Genomic DNA, 19396 nt, shown 5'->3' with positions numbered 1-19396 from the left:
CAATATGCTAAAACGGGAGTGAATGCAGGTGATAAAACAAACAGTGCACTAAGCACAGTAATTGTTAATAAAAACATGTCAATCGAAGCTGGACTGGCAGTGCACAGTGGAGTTTTAGTTCCAACACTTCAACATAGAAGTATAAGATAGAAATGGAAAAGGAAAGATAAAAGCAGAGTAAACGTATGGAAAATCAATATATGACAGGATTACGAATGATGAATTCAGGCGAGTGCTAATCTGTGACGGGTATAATTGATACATTTAAGAAAGATCACTAATATGGTTTGGTCATGTAGAACGAATGAACGGTGAAAGAATGGTCAAACAGATATATGGCGAGAACGAATGGTAACGTAAGACGAGGACGACCAAGAAAGACAAATCAAAATCTCAAATCTGGTCATGTCGAAAGCAGACAAAATAACCGAAGGGCATATACATGCCGTATAACAATCGACGAAATACGACAAGACGTATGAATGTGAAATAAGCTAGGAATATGCGGTCAGAGTAGTAGTAGTATATATTATATTGTAAAAATATTAATTTGCACCTGGAAGAGATATTTTCCCTCAGCGTCGAACACGAAGACACTCCTGGCGCCGTTGTCGGCCACCAGCACGTGTCCGTAGGTCGGGTCCACGGCCACCGCCACCGGTTCCTGGAAGGCCTCATGTCCCCAGCTGTGCAGTGTCTCCCCGTCCGTGGACATCTCCGTGACTCGCCGCGTGCGCCAGTTCACAGCCACCAGCCCTCGCTGCGTCACGGCTATCCCCGTGCAACTCCGACCCACTAGACCTGGGTTTTTGAAAGATCAATCCATTATTCCACAACTAAGCCTGCATTTTAAATTAATTCCGTTATAATTTATTACAGAGAGGGAAAACCTTTTAGAGGAGGGAATATGGAAGTCTAGGCATTTACAGGGCTTATGACCTGTCATTGACTGAGTTAAATGGGCACTTTACACACTGTGCAATATTCACTATTCTGGACTATTTTTAAAATACATTTTTCTTCAACTCTTTCATCTGTTGACTTTTGTGAAGTAAAAAAGCAAAAATTTTTTTCTTAATAATATCCGTAGGGAGTGAAATCCAGCCTGTCTTTAATTATTTGGACACACTCAAAGCACTGTTAATTTTTTACTGTCTATTTTAAGTGAACTATTTTTTGGATGAGATGGAAAATTAATGCTGTCCGTGATATCGCAATATATTAATATTATACAAATAGGGTTGTTTTTACGAAAAAAGCCATGCGTTGGTTTGGACATGTAGAGCGAATGAACAGCTAAAAATATTTATAATGCAAATGTTGATGGATGCAGAAATAGAAGAAGACCAAAAAAGACACGGCAAGACCAAATTTAACAAATACTTGAAGATGGACATGTCAAAAGTCAGAATCATCGGCGCGCGCGAGATTGCAAATATGCAAAGATACGAGCGATGTGGCATTACGTTATAGGGAAACGGCTTGGTAGTTTGTTTGTTTATTTTGTATATTTTTATACTAAAGCTTTCATTCAACGCAGCGTGTACTGAATTTTTGGAGTATGGTCTGTTTACCTTCGTTCTCGATGTACCCCTTGCTGTAGAGCCCCTCGTCGAGTACGTGCACACGTGAGTTTCCCGCGTCCAGCAGGTAGAGGGTGCCGTCGGCGCGCGCGGCAGCCAGCGCGGCGGGCTGCACGCAGGCAGTGGCGCCCGCACCGCGTCCGCCCCAGCGCGCGCGCGCCTCGGCGCCGCCCGCTACACCCACCTGCAGCGAGCCCCCGCCGCCCATCGCCCGCCCCACCACACTAACACTGAGCACGATCGTGCCAGCGTGCAGCGGCCGGAACGATATCCTAAAAGTAAATTTTCTCATTAATAAAATGTTTCGACAAGATGCTCGACTTTGAGGCTACTCTCAGGCTGGAGAAAACCAGATTTAACCTAAACCATTAAACCTGAAGCATTTTTTTAGCAATAGGGTTGTTGATAGTTGGAATAAGCCGCCACAAGAGCTGGTGTCAAAGTGTAGTCTCAATACATTCAAAAATGGGCTAAATTTGTTTTGGAAGAGTTAAAATATGCCAACAAGTAACTTTCGTCAAAAAATATTTGAACATATCAGCTCTTTTTTTCAATCTTTCTCAATACACATATATTAAGTATAATACCTTGTTATTAAGTATGGAGTGTCAAGACAATCGAAAATTGGGACATTATTACACTTTTACAACTATTGTAAACTATCTATTATATTGATGATTTATCTCGGATTTTTGGTAAAATGCTTTTTCTGTTCCCAATAAGCGTGAATTATTTAACAACAATATATTTAATTGATTCGTAATTGTATAATGGAGGAACACAAAAAATCTGAACCCCTTAATTGATTATATTTATGGAGTTATTACAGCTATTGGATGCAATGTGTACTAGCTACACATCACCAGGAAGGGAGAGATCAAAAGTTTACAGCAACAAAAAATAAAACAATTCATTGAGAAGTAGCAGTATGTTTGGCAAAGGTACATGACGCAATGGCACAAAAAGTAAACGGTAAAATACTATAGACATAAAACATGTCTCAACATATTATGGTTAACAAGATGACGAAACCGATAACAATAACTGAAGGGTAGGTATTGTAGGTGTCCAGCGTCAGTTGTCTTCTGCCTGGTAATTGTAAAACATTTCTTGATAGTGAGTATTTGGAGCCACTACTACACCTGACTAGAAAGGCTCGTGTCCAAACGAGGCTGGATTTCATTAGCTTTTTACAATCTCACGTGTGTTGATTAGCTAGCGACATATATTATTGAAAGGGCTAATGTTTTATAGACCTGAAATCTTTATATTGGATTGGTTTCAATGACAGACAACAGCAAGAATTTTAATCCTCAATTTTTTATTAGTTAGAATTATTTTTTCTTATTACTAATCTTATTATTTCCTGATAGTTTTTTTTCCAATGCTCTGATTTTCCGCATTGTTTCAACTCAGAATAATCTGTAAGTTCCATTGGTTTTCCCTTCCGTACCTGTAGGTGCCATCGTCCAGGTCGTGCACGTCGCAGGGGACAGTGGCGGGGGCCCCGGAGGGAGGAGGGGAGGTGTAGCGCGCGCACACGCTCACCGGGTCCCCCCCGGAGTCCCGGGGCTCCCCGTGGTAGTCCACAGTGCGCAGGAGGACGGTGCTCTCCAGCCCGGCCACCGATGCGCCCTCTGGGAATACGAACACAATTTTACATTTTACACTCCAGGAATAATCGTGGCTCAGTTCCAAAAACGCATTTTTACAAGAGACCAGTTTTATCCTCTCTATCAGTAAACTAACATTCAATCGCAAAACAAAGGCACAACTTAAATTTTCCTCACTTATGAGCTGTATAGTTTTAAATGGTTTAAAAAACAATGGCATAACAATCATCGTGCTAACCAATGCAGTGTCCTATGCTCCACTGGGCGTAGATAGGAAAATTATATTTAGTTAAATGGCGGACTTATTACAACTGACAATTTCTGACAGTCAAACCAAACATACAAATGTAAATTGTTTTAACATACCTAGTGCTTACAATATTCACTTTAAATATATTAAAATAACCTAGTTATGTTTTCACATAACAAAATATATAAAATATATTGTGTTTAAGACACATTTCACAAATTAATAAGACTACAAGCCAAAAGAAAAATAAAATTGAATTGAGTTGTGCTTCAGTGGTTAATGTTACGGACTTACGGATCAGAGGTCCGAGGTTCGAACCCCACTTTACCCATTTTCTGATAGTGAGGTATTTACAACTGGTTGAAAATGGCCCAAAAATTGAAATATTTGGGTAAATTTAAGAATGTTTCTAAAACAAAAAAATTAAATTAAAAAATACTATATTTACCTAAGGCAGCGTTACAGAGGGGCGGGTAAGTGGTGGTAGTTCTGACACGTCCTAGGGTGGGTAGCTCCGCCAGGATGGAGGGCAGAGCCTCGTTGTGGCGCACTTCGAGTGCCAAGAAGGCGTTCTCGCGCGGCTCTGCAAGGGCTGCAGCCCCCGCCAGGTGAGCCCCGAGGGCCGCCATCCGTGCTGACATGTCTCGCGCTTCCACCTGGCTCTGCAGACCCACACACTCTTGTTCTACCTGCAAAGGGTGTTAAAATCAATAAGAATTTTTCATAAGCGGTATTCCACAGGGATTCGTATTCGGTCCGGTTCTCTTCATACTTACATTTTAACAGTAACCATACAGTCAATGTCCAAAACTTTTGCAGATGATACAAAGCAGTATGCCCACCCACTTAATTACTCAATTCAACTACAGCAAGACCTGGACAGTATTCATGAATATACCAAGAAATGACTTCTCGTTAATAAATCCACAATTCTTCAGATAGGCCCGAAAAACCCCATTGTATAGTCTAAATGATATAGATTTGAAAGCTGGGAAACAAGAAAAAGACCTCAGAATAACAATAACAGATGTTTTAAAATGGGAATGTCACATACTAAACATAACAACAATAAAAAACCAATTCAATTATCAACTTGATTAAAAAAGCCTCGTCATATATAACATCAAAAATGCTACTGAAAATATACTAATCCTGTATTAGACTAACTCTCGATTACGGGTTTCAGTTTTCAGGAGCCACAAATAATTAAACAAACCAATATTTGTGGAAGAAATGATGAGTGATATCATTGTTTTTAAAACCAGCGCCGATTTATTGTAAATGTATTGAAATCATAAAACTTTAGTGCACATGAAAAAAAAAATACACAAATTATTATATAAAATGAGACACAAAGGGCTATGTAAAGGAGAATGCTGGGTACTTAGACAGGAGAACTAATGCATAAATAAGAGCGAGATCCAAGGTCACCGATGTGGTCCACGGAAATGCAAACCAGAAATTGAGCTCGACTATTCATATAGCCAGAACCGCAGACTTTAAATGGACTAGAAAACGTCCTGGAATGGAGAACTAGAACAGGCAGAAAAAGTTCTGATGACCAAAGACGGGTTGCAGGAAGTGGTTGGATTCGGTTCGCTCAGGATAGGATGATGTGGAGATCTAAGGGAGGAGAATCTGTTTACCATTGGACACGGCAGGGCTGATAATGATTAAATTGTAGCGCCTTTAAAATGACAGAAAAAAATTGAATATACATATCTAGTACAATTTAAAAAAAAAAAATCTAATGTAGGTCTCCGCGGCAATTTGTGTTTAACCAAATAAAAATTAGAGGGTTAATATTTAGTACTTGTTCAAAAATATATATCACTCACTCACTAATACATAATTTTTAGTAATAACATGGCAGCAGTAGCCTTTGCGCATTCCCGGTCGATTAGCGCGAGCTGGTGGGGCACCCCTGAGAGTCTCCCGTTTCTCAACCCGAGAGCTAATAAACAACATGGCGGCAGTTACCTTGGCGCGCTCCCGATCGATGAGCGTGAGCTGGTCCTCCAGCAGGCGGCGCTTGTGCTGCGCCGCGGCGGCCAGGGCGGCCAGCAGCTCCTTGTGGCGGCGCTCCACGGCCGCCGCCAGCTCGCGGGCGCACGCCCCCGCCGCCTCGGCCCCCGCCTCCCGAGCCAGCTCCAGCTTGCGCAGTTCGTCGGCCACGCCCTCCCGGGCTGAGCTCAGCTGAAAACAAATACAAACCGGTATCAACAAGCGGAAATTTCATATAGACAACATAAAAATATTTTCTAATAGTGTTGTAGAGGATCAGAACACGACCCAGTGATCGCTATCGACTGGCAATACTGGAAACGTTCCTCAGTTGGCAACATTGATTTTGACATCTTCGATACGACCCCGGACAACCGCTCCGTTTGCTTGTCGCATTTTCTATACATTCTGATGGCTGCATTCAAAACTCAGTTGGTGTTTTTGGTCTTATATGCGGGGTGCAGTATTTTGCTTACTAGGCCTCCGCAGTCACCGGAAAAGTGGCTTGTCTTGGCTAACTTCAAATTGAGTGCTACATCACAATTGTCTTCCAAAGTCGAGCAGAACAGCAGCCGAATTTATTTAAAAAAATTAAAATATAGACTAGCTAGGTGCCTTAATGTTCATCATCATCATGAATTATTTCCCTTTCCACGAAGGTAAGGTGATAAGTCTTACGCTTCAGGTACCAGTCAAAGAACAATAAAATATTGCGGTTCGAAAAACCTTCAAAATCAATATTTCATGTCCACTCAGCCAGGAATCGAACCTAAGACCTCAAGAATATGAGGCAAATGCGTTAACCAGTACACAGCGAGGCGAACGTATCTTCACTAGATTTTCCATTCAGGATTTTTACCTGAGAGCAGTCATCGAAAACACTCGTCCAGGATATTTACGACTCAGTTTGTGTATTTTGCTCAAATGCGGGACGCATAGACCTCCAGTCACCGCAAGAACTGCTTGTCTCAGTTACCTCTATCTTCCAAAGATAAACAGAACTGGCATCTTTTAATTTAAAAAAAACTAACCAGGCACAGATACCTAAATGTTCAAGGTATTGTTGATTAAAATATTATTGATTCATACCTTTGAAAGACACTCATTAGCTTTGTAGAGGAGGATTTCGGACATGCGCTTAATGGCTATGGAAAATGGTATGATGGTGTGGTCGCAAGGAGAGTCGCTGTGTGGGCCTCCAGTGCACAGGGCACAGAACACACAGTCACAGGTCTCACAAAACAGCAATTCCTGCAAAGGACAAAAATGTGGATATATCAAATAATATTTATTAATGACCTCTTATTGATTTCGATCTTTTACGGTTTTGACAGAGCAAGGACGAAAAAATTAACTCCAATATTAATTTCAATGGAGATAGGCGACTCTAGCGTTTCGAAATATTCCCAAAGTTTCATTGAATTACAGGGAAATTTAAATACTTTGAAGTGATTTGAAAGCATTTAGAGTATTGTTTAACTTATTTTATCTGGGATTATGGAAGGATGTTTATTTTAAATGTCTGTAACGAGCGAACGAAGCATGACAGAAAACAGATTTTTGCGAATTGTTATGTAAGTTCCGGCATTTGAGGGAATTGGAAGCAAGGATAGCAACATCCAAAAAAAATTTTTTTGGTAATGATGTCATTCTGTAGTTCATCAACTTTATTTTTATAAAAAATCGTGAGTTGAGTTGCAAATGTAGTTTAAAATCATACTTCTGATGGTTTGAAAATAAAGTAAAGCAAACATAGCAATATCCATCAGCCAATTAAATTTTCAAAATGGCCGTGCCATACAAATATTAAGAAAGTTTTTTGAATTTGTGTTTCTATTATAGCTAATTTATTAGTATCTTAAAGTAAAAGTTCAGTGAAAATAACATTTCTAACATATAAACTCTCTTTGGCATTAGTGTGGCAATTTTTGTTATTTTTCTCGAAAACACCAAAACAGGAGTTCACTATCTTTGCTTCCAATGCCCTCATTTATTTCCTACTGGATTTTTAAAAATTCCATTCGAGATTTCAATCCCTGTATATCTTAGATATTTACCTAACTATTCGTATAAAATTAACAGTTTCATCATCAGCGCCCTTGGGGTGAATTTCACAAAAATGGCGCTATATAAATTGTCCAACTATATATATCAGTAATATTGCTTCTGCTGGAATGATGCGAAGTGATGTTTCTAATATCCGACTCTTAAAATCATAGTGCTTTTTTCCGTTCTTTCACTCGGGTTCGCGAGGAGTGAGTGTCCCGTGCATACTGATGAATTCTTGTACAGCCAAATTGACCATCTAAAGATACAAAAATGCGAAATTGCATTCTTTGGTCGAAGCTCCCGATTTTGTGATGATGGCATCGATTTATGGCCGATGCACAAAATGAATGTTTGCGCAGTGGCAGACTTACCTGATTAGTGTGCGTGCTACATTTGGGTACAACTTCTCTTCTCTGCCGGGACATGAGATCTAGTAGTTGGTTCACGAGGAAGGAAGGAGGTAGAGCGGCCACACCACCTCGGGGGATGGTAATCAGCTCACGGCAAATCGGACATCTATAAACAGATGAAATACTATCATTTATACAAGTGGGTAACTACACTCAAATTTTCAATCTGTATTATAGACCATATGTACCGATCGCCGCCCAACGAATAGGCATAAAGTTAGCCAGGAGCCAGATTGGGAAAAGAAAGCTCCGTCTATAGAGGCCTCTCAGAAATATAATCAAACAGAATGCAGCTTTGCAAATCGCCGTCTTCTTCTACCACCTTCAGTTTTGACAATAGTAATGTATCCTTCAGTATAGTGTTTTCGATTCATAAATTCAAATCACTAGATATATGCTGTGATCATAGAATTAAGAATAGTCCAGAAGGAGCGTAGAACCATATTTGAATACATCGGACTGTGTCCAATAATTCCCCCTCTTAGACACACTTTCGCCGCGCGCATACTTGAAGTAACCGAGTATTATAGCCAGAATGCGAAGAATATAACCATAACACAAATGTAAGGTAAAAAAAACAATATGTTAATTTTTCTAAAATTTTACTGTGCACTCGGAAAAATTGATTGACACAACAGAGTAGATAAGTAAAGGGTCGTTTAATAAGAGTTATTGAATTAATGAACTTTGAACTTAGAATATTAAACAATTTTTTTTTACATAAAACGAATATTTTTATATCATGTTAAATAATATTTTATGTAACATTATTTTTTGGTATGTGTATTTTTGTACATACACAAATCTGGATTTCTCCCGAGGGGAAGTAGGTATATATTTTTAAAAATATTTTTTAATATATAAAATATTTTGTAAAATAAAGTAATATGCTAATTAAAAATACTTAACTTCAATATCAATACATAGATGGTGCTCCAACACGCTAGTGAAAGCTTTCTCATTTAATAAGATATATACAAGAATCAAAATGATACCATTGTCGATATTCGCTAATAAGCGGAATGGGGAATGTTGTACGTAAAGTGGCCACTCAACCCAGCCAATGACAGGTCATAAGCCCTGTAAACGCTCGAATATCGATAATCCTGAATTTGAAAAAAAATCTACCTCATCTCTGTAGGAATATTGATAAAAAAAAATATTTTATGTTTTAAAGATAATGTTGGCCAAATGTCCACCACGGCGTTGTTTAATCCGAGGTTCAATTTTCATTATTTCTCTTATTATATGAGCAAAGTAGGGTAAAATTTTTTACTACTCTGGCAACAATAATGAAATTTCCATTTTGTTTCTTCGACAATCTGACACATGGAAAAATTATTCAATTTTTAAGTAATGCATTTGTGACAAACACATTTATTTGATAATTACACATGAAATGTGATTGCACCCTGTTTCTTCAAGATCCTAGCAGTATTTCTACACTTTAAAAGGACATAACACGGCATGGTTAAATTCGAATCAGGATTTGCGTACTTAGCGACGTCTACAAAGAAACTAATGGGTCAAAACGTAAACCCTGTCACATCCGAAATCACAATGATCAGTATGGGCAAGAAGACATATTAGCATATTTAAAAAAATATTTAGAACCAAGAATTTTTTTAAAATAAAATATTTAAAAAAACAAATGGTTGCTTACTTCTGCAAGGGAGAAGTGAGGGGAGCGTGGCGCAGTATCAGATTCCCCCTCCCCTGCAGAAGTTAGCAACCATTTGCTTTTTTTTAAATTTTATGTTTTTAAATTTTATTATTTCTAAAAAAATAATTTAATGTGCCAATATGTCTTCTTGCTCATACTGATCATCGTGGTTTCGGATGTGACAGGGTTTAAAGAACACCTTGTATATAAATATATGTAAAGCATGTAAAACAAGGCGTTTAAATTAAAATATAAAAAATATATTTAGATGTCACTTCTATTTCTTCATTAATTCTTTGTTGTGAGCAGTTGCCATAATATAACCGACAAACATGAAGATAAGCATTTTGTTTTGCTGTAAATTAATTTTCTACTGAGCAGTACTTGTTTCTTTTCTTTCTATGCAAAATATAATCCACGAAAGGGCTGCTTAATTCACGGTCAATCATCATCATCCCAATAAGTTTACAGTTCAGACGATAAGACAACAAACCGAAAGCTGCCGACATCCCTCGTGTGCGCCGCGGCGATACGGCCGAGACAGTGGAGACACACGGAGTGGGAACACGGCAACAGCTTGGGGGTGTGTTCGCTGCCATCGTACGTGCCTGGGGACAAAAAACATACAATTTAACACGAGGATGCTTAGTGCTGTCCGAAACGGGCAATTATCATGGATTTTTTTATTAGCTAATAAATTAATCTAAAAAATCACAAGCCGATCGGTACTATTCTTATTAAAATCTGTTAAGAAATAAGGGATTGAATTCTAGTAATTTGAATGGTGCCAAAAACAAACAATTCGTGACGTCATCAAGTATGACGTCTTCGGATGTTTTGTGGCGTCATCGGATCAAAATGGTGAATGTTACACAGTGTGTAAAGTGGCCACTTAAACCAGCCAATGACAGGTCATAAGCCCTGTAAACGCCTTGACATCCATATTCCCTTATTTAAGGTATTCTCCATCCCTGTTGTAATCTTCACAACAATAAAGGTTTCAGCTTTTTAACTTCACTAAAATCAACAAATGGAACAATTGAAGAAATATGGATGTTCGAACATAGGCAAAATGGTGAATGTTACACAGTGTGTGTATAGTGATAATTCAAACCAGCCAATGACAGGTCATAAGCCCTGTAAACGCCTTGACATCCATATTCCCTTATTTATGGTATTCTCCATCCCTGTTGTAATTTGTTAATGTTGTACTTTCGTTTTTCCAGATGTAAGGCACTAAGTTATATAGCTTTGGTCCCGTAAAAATAAAAAATCTTTGAAACACCGCTACCCGAGCTCTAAGCATCATTAGGTCATTCCTCACAGAACCTCGTGTTTCGTGTGCATGGTGTACCCTGTACCCTGTACCCTGTACCCTGTACCCTGTCTGGGGTATCCCAGTGTTTATGGGTTTCAATCAATTTTTTTCTTATATAAGATTGCCTTATTGCACGGATCACGATATTTGTGCACCTGTCGTACATAGTTTTGCCATACATTCGCCTGAGACATCGCAAATTAGATTTTTTTTACTGAAAAACTAAATTATTTTGTGTATTTTAATGCTCCCAGTAACACAATGAGTACCTAATTAAAATCGGTGTGAAATGAGGTTTGACAAATATTCACGTAGAAAGGTAGGTCCACGGACCATAAATAAAATAATTTTATGGTTTTATTATTTTAAAAAAACTGGTGGTGATTTAAAAAATATTAAATGGATTTAAAAATAGTAGCGCTGCAGCTGAAATTGCGATTGAAATTAAATTATTTCTTGAAAGGCAGACAATTACCATTCAAAGTGGTTATAGAAACAGGTAGTGTGTGCATTGAAGTGAAAATTATATTCGTTTCCAGAAATAGGTTTATTTAAAGATTTACGTTGTACAGAGTCAAGGCTCCACCGCACTCGTAACGGATGCGGTCGATGTAATTATTATTATCAAACGAAATTATAACCATTCGATGTCATGACAAATTAACTGGAATCGTTCAATTATTTTTCATTTCGTGACCAAGTCAAATTAAATAATCATTCCAGTATTTTTATTATTTTGCATTTCGAACTGTAAACATAGTTTTAACTCTCCTCTTCCGGCGATTGGTAGCTAGTACACATTGCCTCTAATAACGTTAATATCTCCATAAATATAATAAGTTATGAGATTTTCGGTATTCCTCCGTTATACATTTACGTATCGGTTAAAATATTTTTTTTATTAAATAATTCATGCTTATTGCGTACGTAGTAAAAGAGTAATCCTAATATATATAATTGTCTCACACACTTTTTACGTCTCACTCTCGATAATACAGGTATATTCGGGACTGAGACAATTTCACGTGTCACACGCGCGAACAGGGAAGTTTCTCGTACTTACCTTACTATCCCAGACGCCCGTTAGTAGCTGTCCGATTTTCGTTAGGAGCGGTTCTTTTGCCCGCGATGAGAGCATTGAATAATGATTTTTTCATGTTTTTAGCAATTAGATTAAAAATATTATCACTCTTGACTTCATCTATAAATAATGTAATGAATTGCATGGGAACATATTTCCGAGGTTAAATCTCTCATTTTTGCATCTGTAATGACTACACAGTACCGTAACGCGCGTATGTTATTAGGACAGAAAGGGAAAGGTTCAATTGGGAGAAACGTTATGTCCATTTTTCAATTTGTATATTTGATTAAACTATTTATTTTATTTACCTCTCTGAATTTCTTGCAACTACATTTAAAAAAATATTTGATACTACTTTTGGCCCTCAACCAGAGCTTGAAGTTTTCGAAAAAATATTTTTTTTGCGCTAAACAGGCTGTCATTTCGTATTTAAGTAATAAAAAATCAGTCCAATGAACTTTTATAATGTGCATTAAACCTTATTAAATAAGCATCTAAGGGCGTAAGTTGTATTTTGTTTTGTAATAAATGGGTAGCATTGTTTTAATGAGCAATTGTGTTCGTCGATATTAGCCAGGCGCTCAACGGAATCAGTTCCGTGGAGTGTAAACTTTTTGCATTTCGGTAGTTTTAAAACGTGTTCGAATTTGTAGTGTGATTAAGTTATATCTTTACTAACAAAAAAATAATCTTATCAATATAGATAATTAATAAAATATTCAGACAGTTATAAACTTCGAACCTCGGTTGAGGGCCAAAAGTAGTATAGAATATTTTTTTAAATAATTTTTAGGTTCAATGTGATCCAAAATGAAACTTTTTAGACCCCTTTCACTTTGATGTCTAAAAAAATAAAAAACTTCATACATCATCGGCCCACTCTATTGTATAGCTTTGAAATCGGTCGGTAGAAAAAAAAGTGGTTAAAAACAAAGTTTTTTTTGTTATTTTATTATAATTCAATTGTAACTGGCCCTTATATTGTTTATTATACGTTGTGTACAACCTCGTCTTACTGTAAAAAGTTTAGTTAAATTTCAGTACTCAAAATTCAAACATTGTATAAAGCAAATACCCAGTAAGTGGCATGTTATGGCAGGGAGATAGACGCTAATGTGTTAGGTAGGAAATCGTTTGGCGGACTGTGCATATCTTGTAAATCGGATCTATTGTGATCGTTCTTTCAATAAGATAATATGACGAAGGGTTATATTAAGCTTGTGCAGTTACTTGATTAGATTTATGCATTATAACTATTTACAATTAGCGTCACACGAATCTCAAACCGTCGTGACCAACAAAAAATGTATAATATGTGAAGTAATTAAAAACAATATTTTTCTCACGGTACTGAATAGATCAAAAGATTCAGTTGTACGCAAAGAAATAGTAGATTAGTTAGTATGGTAATTAAAAAACTTCTGTCAATTTTACAGACAAAATTAATTTACTAGTACAGTAATAGAGTTTACTAGTAGAGGTATGTATGTAACGTGGGTATTTATTTATCTATTAATTACATATGTATATTATCTATTTCAAGGGAATCTATATAACACTAGAGCATTTTAACATCAATGTGGAGTGTTTTCTGGGCCCGTATTACAATGGGAAGTTATCAGAGTTATCTTCAATTGTCTGTAAAGAAAACACGATTTTTTTGTATGAAAACCTGTATAGGTATTTGTAAATGTATGAAGATTCGAAGTATTTTACCAACGACGCAGTAACCGGTAATTGAAAACGTTTTTGAAAAAAAAAACAAAAATATACACATTTTCGAACAGAAAAAATGATTTTACTTTATAGACAATAAATTTAAGTTAGCTCTGTTTACTTCCCATTGGAGTCGGGACCCTGGGTCCGTATTCTAATGGAGAGTTAAAATTTATCTTTAATTTTATCTACAAAGTAAAATTAAGTTTTCTGTATGAAAAATAGAATGTGTTAACATTTTTTTTTTATAAACATTTTCAATTACAGGTTACCGATAAGTATACTTTGAATTTATATACAAATATACACGTTTTCGTACATAAATATCGATGTTAGTTTATATCGTCTCGATATGTGCCGATGAAAATAGCGTTCATAATCGCGGCCCTGAGCCCGTATTCTAATGGATGTACTCGTATCTTCAATTTTATCTACAAAGTAAAATTAAGTTTTCTGTATGAAAAAAATTTTTTTTTCTTCTCTAAATATGTTCAATTACAGGTTACCGATTACGATACTTAGAATTTTCATACAAATATACACATTTTCGTACATAAACATCGATGTTATTTTATAACGTCTCGATATGTGCCGATGAAGATAGCGTTTGTAATCGCGGCCCTGGTTAGATTGGTCACCATGTAACAGCGTAGCCCGTTCTAAGGTGGATTTTTCTTTATGTAAATTCATTACACTTTTTAGGGTTTCTTTTTAAATATCGATTAATGGTAATGTACGTAAATGGTTTCTTTGTGGCTTTGATAAAAAAAATAAAGGCATATTTTGATTTAAATTCGAACTTAGACGTCGCACTTTTGAAAAATGCAATGCGACGCTTGATTTCTACTTCATATTTCCCTTCGTTGTCAATTTGAGATCCAAGGTGCAGGAACTCATTCACAACTTCTAGACCTTGGAATGAGTTTCCGAGATTACCAAACCTCTGAAACCGGTCAATGACCATTATTTTGAAATTGATTTTCCTAAGGGGTTCGATTGATTGAATCGTAAAATAAACCGATAGATGTAAAATTAGTCATTTAAAATATGCGAAAATGAAGAAATATTTGCGTTCGTACCCAAACATTTAATTTTGAGGGCCATTTTCAACGAGTTGTAAATAACTCACCATTAGAAAATGGAATCAAGTTGGGGTAGAGTGGGATTCGAACCACAGACCATTGGTCCGAGAGTCCGAGACACTAACCACAGGACCACAACCCGATTTTAACCACTTATTTTGTATTTTATCTACCAGTGATCAATCGATTCAGTAAACGCTGAAAAATTAATGTAGGATAGAATGCATTAGTTAAGTATACCTTGGTAAAGAAGCTTGCGTAGTTTTGAAACCGGTCTGTAGAAAAAATATATCACTTACTTTAATTTCTATGATAAATGATACCTTTGTTCGCATTTCGGTACGGCATTATTTATTCGGTGTATATTGAATTATTGTAGCTTCTTATTTAATATTCCTGTTGATCGTTATTTGAAACGAAAAATAAACAAACCATAATTACCCTCATCAACAAAAGGTATTATGGCTTAGAACTCTTGCTTTGTTGAACGTAGAAACAATTTTAATAAGCCGCATTAGAACGACGCAATACTTGCTAAAATATTAAATCGAGGGTAAATAAAGAGAAAAATAATAAACACACAACTTCAAATAAATTACGAAAACACTTATTTTTTATTAGTAAACATTATTTTTGAAAAAGAAATATAACGACCATCCACCCCATCCTATCGCCATATGACTCTTCATTTGCACACATTCATATTTATTTATTATGGATATCATAGTCATTTTAACAAATGTTTTTTGTATGTAGAACTGTTGGCTTCCCAAATAAAACAAAATAAAATAATAAACTTAATATACAAGAAAACAATTTTAAAAAGTAAGACAAATTACAGATGTCACATTAATTTATTATGAAAACAAAAGGAGAGGGGAAAAAATTATTACTAAAAAAAGAAATATTATAAAAATTACGTAAAAGGGAGAAGACATGGTATAGTCCCAACTCTAGTCCCTCTCTCTCTGCTTCCGTGAACATTTATGTGTGTTACTAAAAATTCACAACCAAAAATAATTCATTAGGTACAGGTAGTAGATATTTGTAAAAGTTAAAAGTTAAGCAGGAGATAAATTTAAAATTATAAAATAAAAGCTTTATAATTTGTAAGTCCAAACCTTGATCAACTTACATCAATCTGTTTTCGGTTGGTTGGAAGATAAGATTTTGGTAAATTATAGTAAAGTTTTTATTACTATCAGAGATATTTGGGGGCATTTTCAAAGAGTTGTAAATAACTCACTATTAAAAAATGGGAATCGAGTTGGGGTAGAGTATAGTTCGAACCTTGGACCTCTGATCAGTGAGTCCGCGACACTAGCCACGGGACCAAAACCGAATTTAAATATTGCAAAATAAGAGACCCGTTAATTTACATACATATGTACATAAAATATATATTTTACGAAAAGTTCAATAAAATAAATAAATAAAACCGCACTCCACATCTATAAATCGCGTGGGTATTGAAGGAACGTTAGAGAGTTAGTTCAGAAGACGCGTGTTATTACAGACGATAAAACTGAAGTATATCCGAGTTGTGGATAAAATCGTGATTCAATTAAAATGTCATGTGATTTGGTAAATAAGCCACATGAAAGGCTAGGTAAAAATCTGCGGCAAATCGCAAAAGGATGTAAGACGTGTGTGAAAATTAAATATTTACACAACAAATGCTTTGATAGCATATTTCCAGTGCAATTCGTATGATCTTGCCATGTGAACCGTTTAAGATTCATACATTACATATATGAAATAATCACAGATGCCAAGTATGTTATTGGTATTATCAAGTATGACTAAATCGACCATATTACAGGAGAGAAAAGGCAACCTTTTTTAAATTTATTCATAATCGTAACTCAATGCATGTTGACATTAAATTTGATATATGGAGAACATATAAAGGGGACAGTTAAGTAAAGCTTAGAAAACACCGGGCTTTAAACCTTTTAACGATACACAGACACTGAAACATTATATTTTGCATACATTCGCAGTATCCTTGAATGTAGTATGGTCTCCAAAAAATTTTTAAGCACTTAAATTATCGCAAAAATGTGCATTTTAATAACTATGAAGAAGCTGCACTACCTCACAAAATCGATACTTTGCAAATTAGAAGAACCACTACTGATACTCTTTTCCTTTACAAAATAGTCAATAACAACTTAGATTGCCCTAAACTCCTTGAGAAAACTAAAATTTGTATCCCTCAACGTACAATTCGGCTGCAATACAATTGTTGAAACAATTTTCATGTTACAATAATTGAGTTTGTCCAAATGTTTGTAGACAAAATACTGGATTTCACCCCCTCGGGAGTCATTAAGATCAACAAATTACAAAAGGGTTGGAGAATACCTTAAAGAAGGGAATATGGAAGTCTAGGCATTTACAGGGCTTATGACCTGTCATTGGCTGGTTTAAGTGGCCACTTTACACACTGCGCAACATTCACCATTAGTTAAATTAAATTAAAATAGCGTGAAATATAAATTTTAAAAGAGTAACTCGTTTATTGACAAAAGCAAAGCTTTTTGTAAGAGTGAAACCGATTCGAAAACCCACGGCCTTTAAAACGGTTTAGGGTATGTGGAGAAATGTACTTTCACTGAAGCATCGTAATTATTGCAGTGTTTTACTCGATATTTTACTGATTTCGAAGAATACAGAAGTTTGTGGTTATTACTTGCTAAAAAAAATCGTAGATATAAGAGTGTTCTTCTAAAAATATAAAAGTATGTGGCCATACTCATGTATTCATAGCTCATAACTCATAACTGTATTCATAACTCATATCAGACAGATTTAGATTTACGACAGTGTACTTCTGGGGAAGCGATAACGTATAGTAATATTATTATTTTATGCATTTATGTCGACCTCGTAGTGTAATGGTCAGCGCGTTTGCCTACCATGCAAGAGGTCTCTTTAACACTAGAATATTTCATAGTCCCTGGACTGGTACCTGCAGCGTAAGACTGATCAACTTACCTTCATGTAGCAAAAATGATCAAGATAAGCGGCGATTTATGTACCGATGCAATAGAAAGAGAATGAATGATAAGGTATTTTTCCATTTCCAGGCGGACGAAGAATACAGTTCTGCGTGTGAAATAGAACCAGAATCCTGGACGAGCGTTTTCGACTATTTGTTTACCAGGTAAAAATCCTAAAAAGGAAATCGAATGGGGTTCGCCAACCATTCATGAGGTACCGGGTTTGATTCCTGGCAGGGTCGACGTGAAATATTTGTTTTAATTGTGGTTTAAAATTGCAATATTTAATATATTAAAATAAAATAAAATAACTTTGTTTTTATGTACCAATTATATTTTTTATAATTTAACAACCAACTAGTTTTGGCAATACTACGCGTTTTAAAGGGTTAATTACAAACTAACATAACATATATAAATTTTTCACAGTGAAGGTAGAGTGGGCGTGGCTACGAAAGTAGAGAAAAATGTATATATGTTATGTTAGTTTGTAATCAACCCTGAAGAAGGCATAGTATTGCCGAAACTAGTTGGTTGTCAAATTATAAAAAATATAAGTGGTACATAAAAACAAAGTGATTTTATTTTAATATATTCAATAATAATGTTCCACAAAGTAAGTGCTTCGAACATCAAAAATATTGCAATATTTCACTGTCCTTAAGTACCTAAAGTGCAAGACTGATCACCTTACCTTGCAAGTAACAAAATGATCTAGATACACTGCGATTGGAGTGCTGGTGCGCCCTGTGCAGTCTGTGCACCACTGGGTGCGGATAGGGAAACGGAAATGATGACGATGAATGAAGGTATGGCTTAAGGACAGAGAGAGACTTTGCCAATAAATCGTGGAACGATATGGATTATAAATATAAGTTGAGTACATTACAAATAAATCTTCGTGTCAAGTTTGAAATTGGAAATATAATTTACCTCTGTTTATTTCAGTCCGAACCAGATGCAGCACATGTATAGTCGGGGTCTACGCTCAAGGCGTATTAAAAGTGTGCGGTAGTGAGTTGTGAAGCTGTGCGGTTGATTTTAGACAAAATTAAGCTGGTCGCAAATATTTTATATTCTTGAAAATCGAAGCGCCAATTTTCATCGAAACTCAATCGGGCAGCGTCAAAACACCTAACCGCATTCCTTTCGCGCGCCTTGAACGTAGACTCCGTATATACGCGGTCCTATTTTACAAGCTAAATAACAAGTTTCCTATCGCAAGTTACCATTTGCGGCCTATTTTCTCGGCTCGTTTAATTTTCCTCATTATGTGTTGCATGCTCGCGGTGACGGTGCATTATTCCGGCGGAGTTCAACTCGTATACTGTGTATTTATATACTACAGTACCTGTGGCTTTCAGTCTCGACACAATCTGAGTCTCGAGACCAAGACGAGACTCCGAGCCCAAGGCCTCGATTATGATGGGAAGATAAAGACATCATACCTTCGCCTTGACGGTATAGTTGAAGACAAATTCTCTCGGGCGATTACAAAGATACACTACCGACGCCCCACCTTCAAGTTTTGGGTAGATACATCGATATGAAACAAGGGAAAGCGTACGTCGCGGTACACATATCTACGAACTGAAACGACATAGCTTCAGTATGACGTT

General features: G+C 36.3%; 1 protein-coding gene across 3 annotated transcripts in view; it reads right to left on the bottom strand.

The window, feature by feature from the left end:
* LOC148285216 (tripartite motif-containing protein 3-like) overlaps positions 1-19396 on the bottom strand; it is a 176151-nt gene that overhangs the window by 2421 nt on the left and 154334 nt on the right. For all 3 annotated transcript variants that reach the window (XM_088228853.1, XM_088228843.1, XM_088228835.1), the window contains 8 exons: positions 10066-10180; positions 7871-8015; positions 6540-6701; positions 5427-5642; positions 3895-4135; positions 3037-3220; positions 1575-1855; positions 557-801 (listed from right to left, as the gene is read on the bottom strand). In XM_088228853.1, coding sequence (XP_088084979.1) covers positions 557-801; positions 1575-1855; positions 3037-3220; positions 3895-4135; positions 5427-5642; positions 6540-6701; positions 7871-8015; positions 10066-10180 — 1589 coding nt within the window. The remainder of the gene's footprint in view (positions 1-556; positions 802-1574; positions 1856-3036; positions 3221-3894; positions 4136-5426; positions 5643-6539; positions 6702-7870; positions 8016-10065; positions 10181-19396) is intronic.

This window comes from Micrasema longulum, unplaced genomic scaffold (genome assembly GCF_059751315.1).
Source record: "Micrasema longulum isolate JH-2025_06_02 unplaced genomic scaffold, ASM5975131v1 h1tg000047l, whole genome shotgun sequence".
NCBI classification, from domain to species: Eukaryota; Metazoa; Arthropoda; class Insecta; order Trichoptera; family Brachycentridae; genus Micrasema; species Micrasema longulum.
The sequence above is the reverse complement of the archived record's forward strand: the minus strand, read 5'-3'. Positions and strand labels throughout refer to the sequence as shown.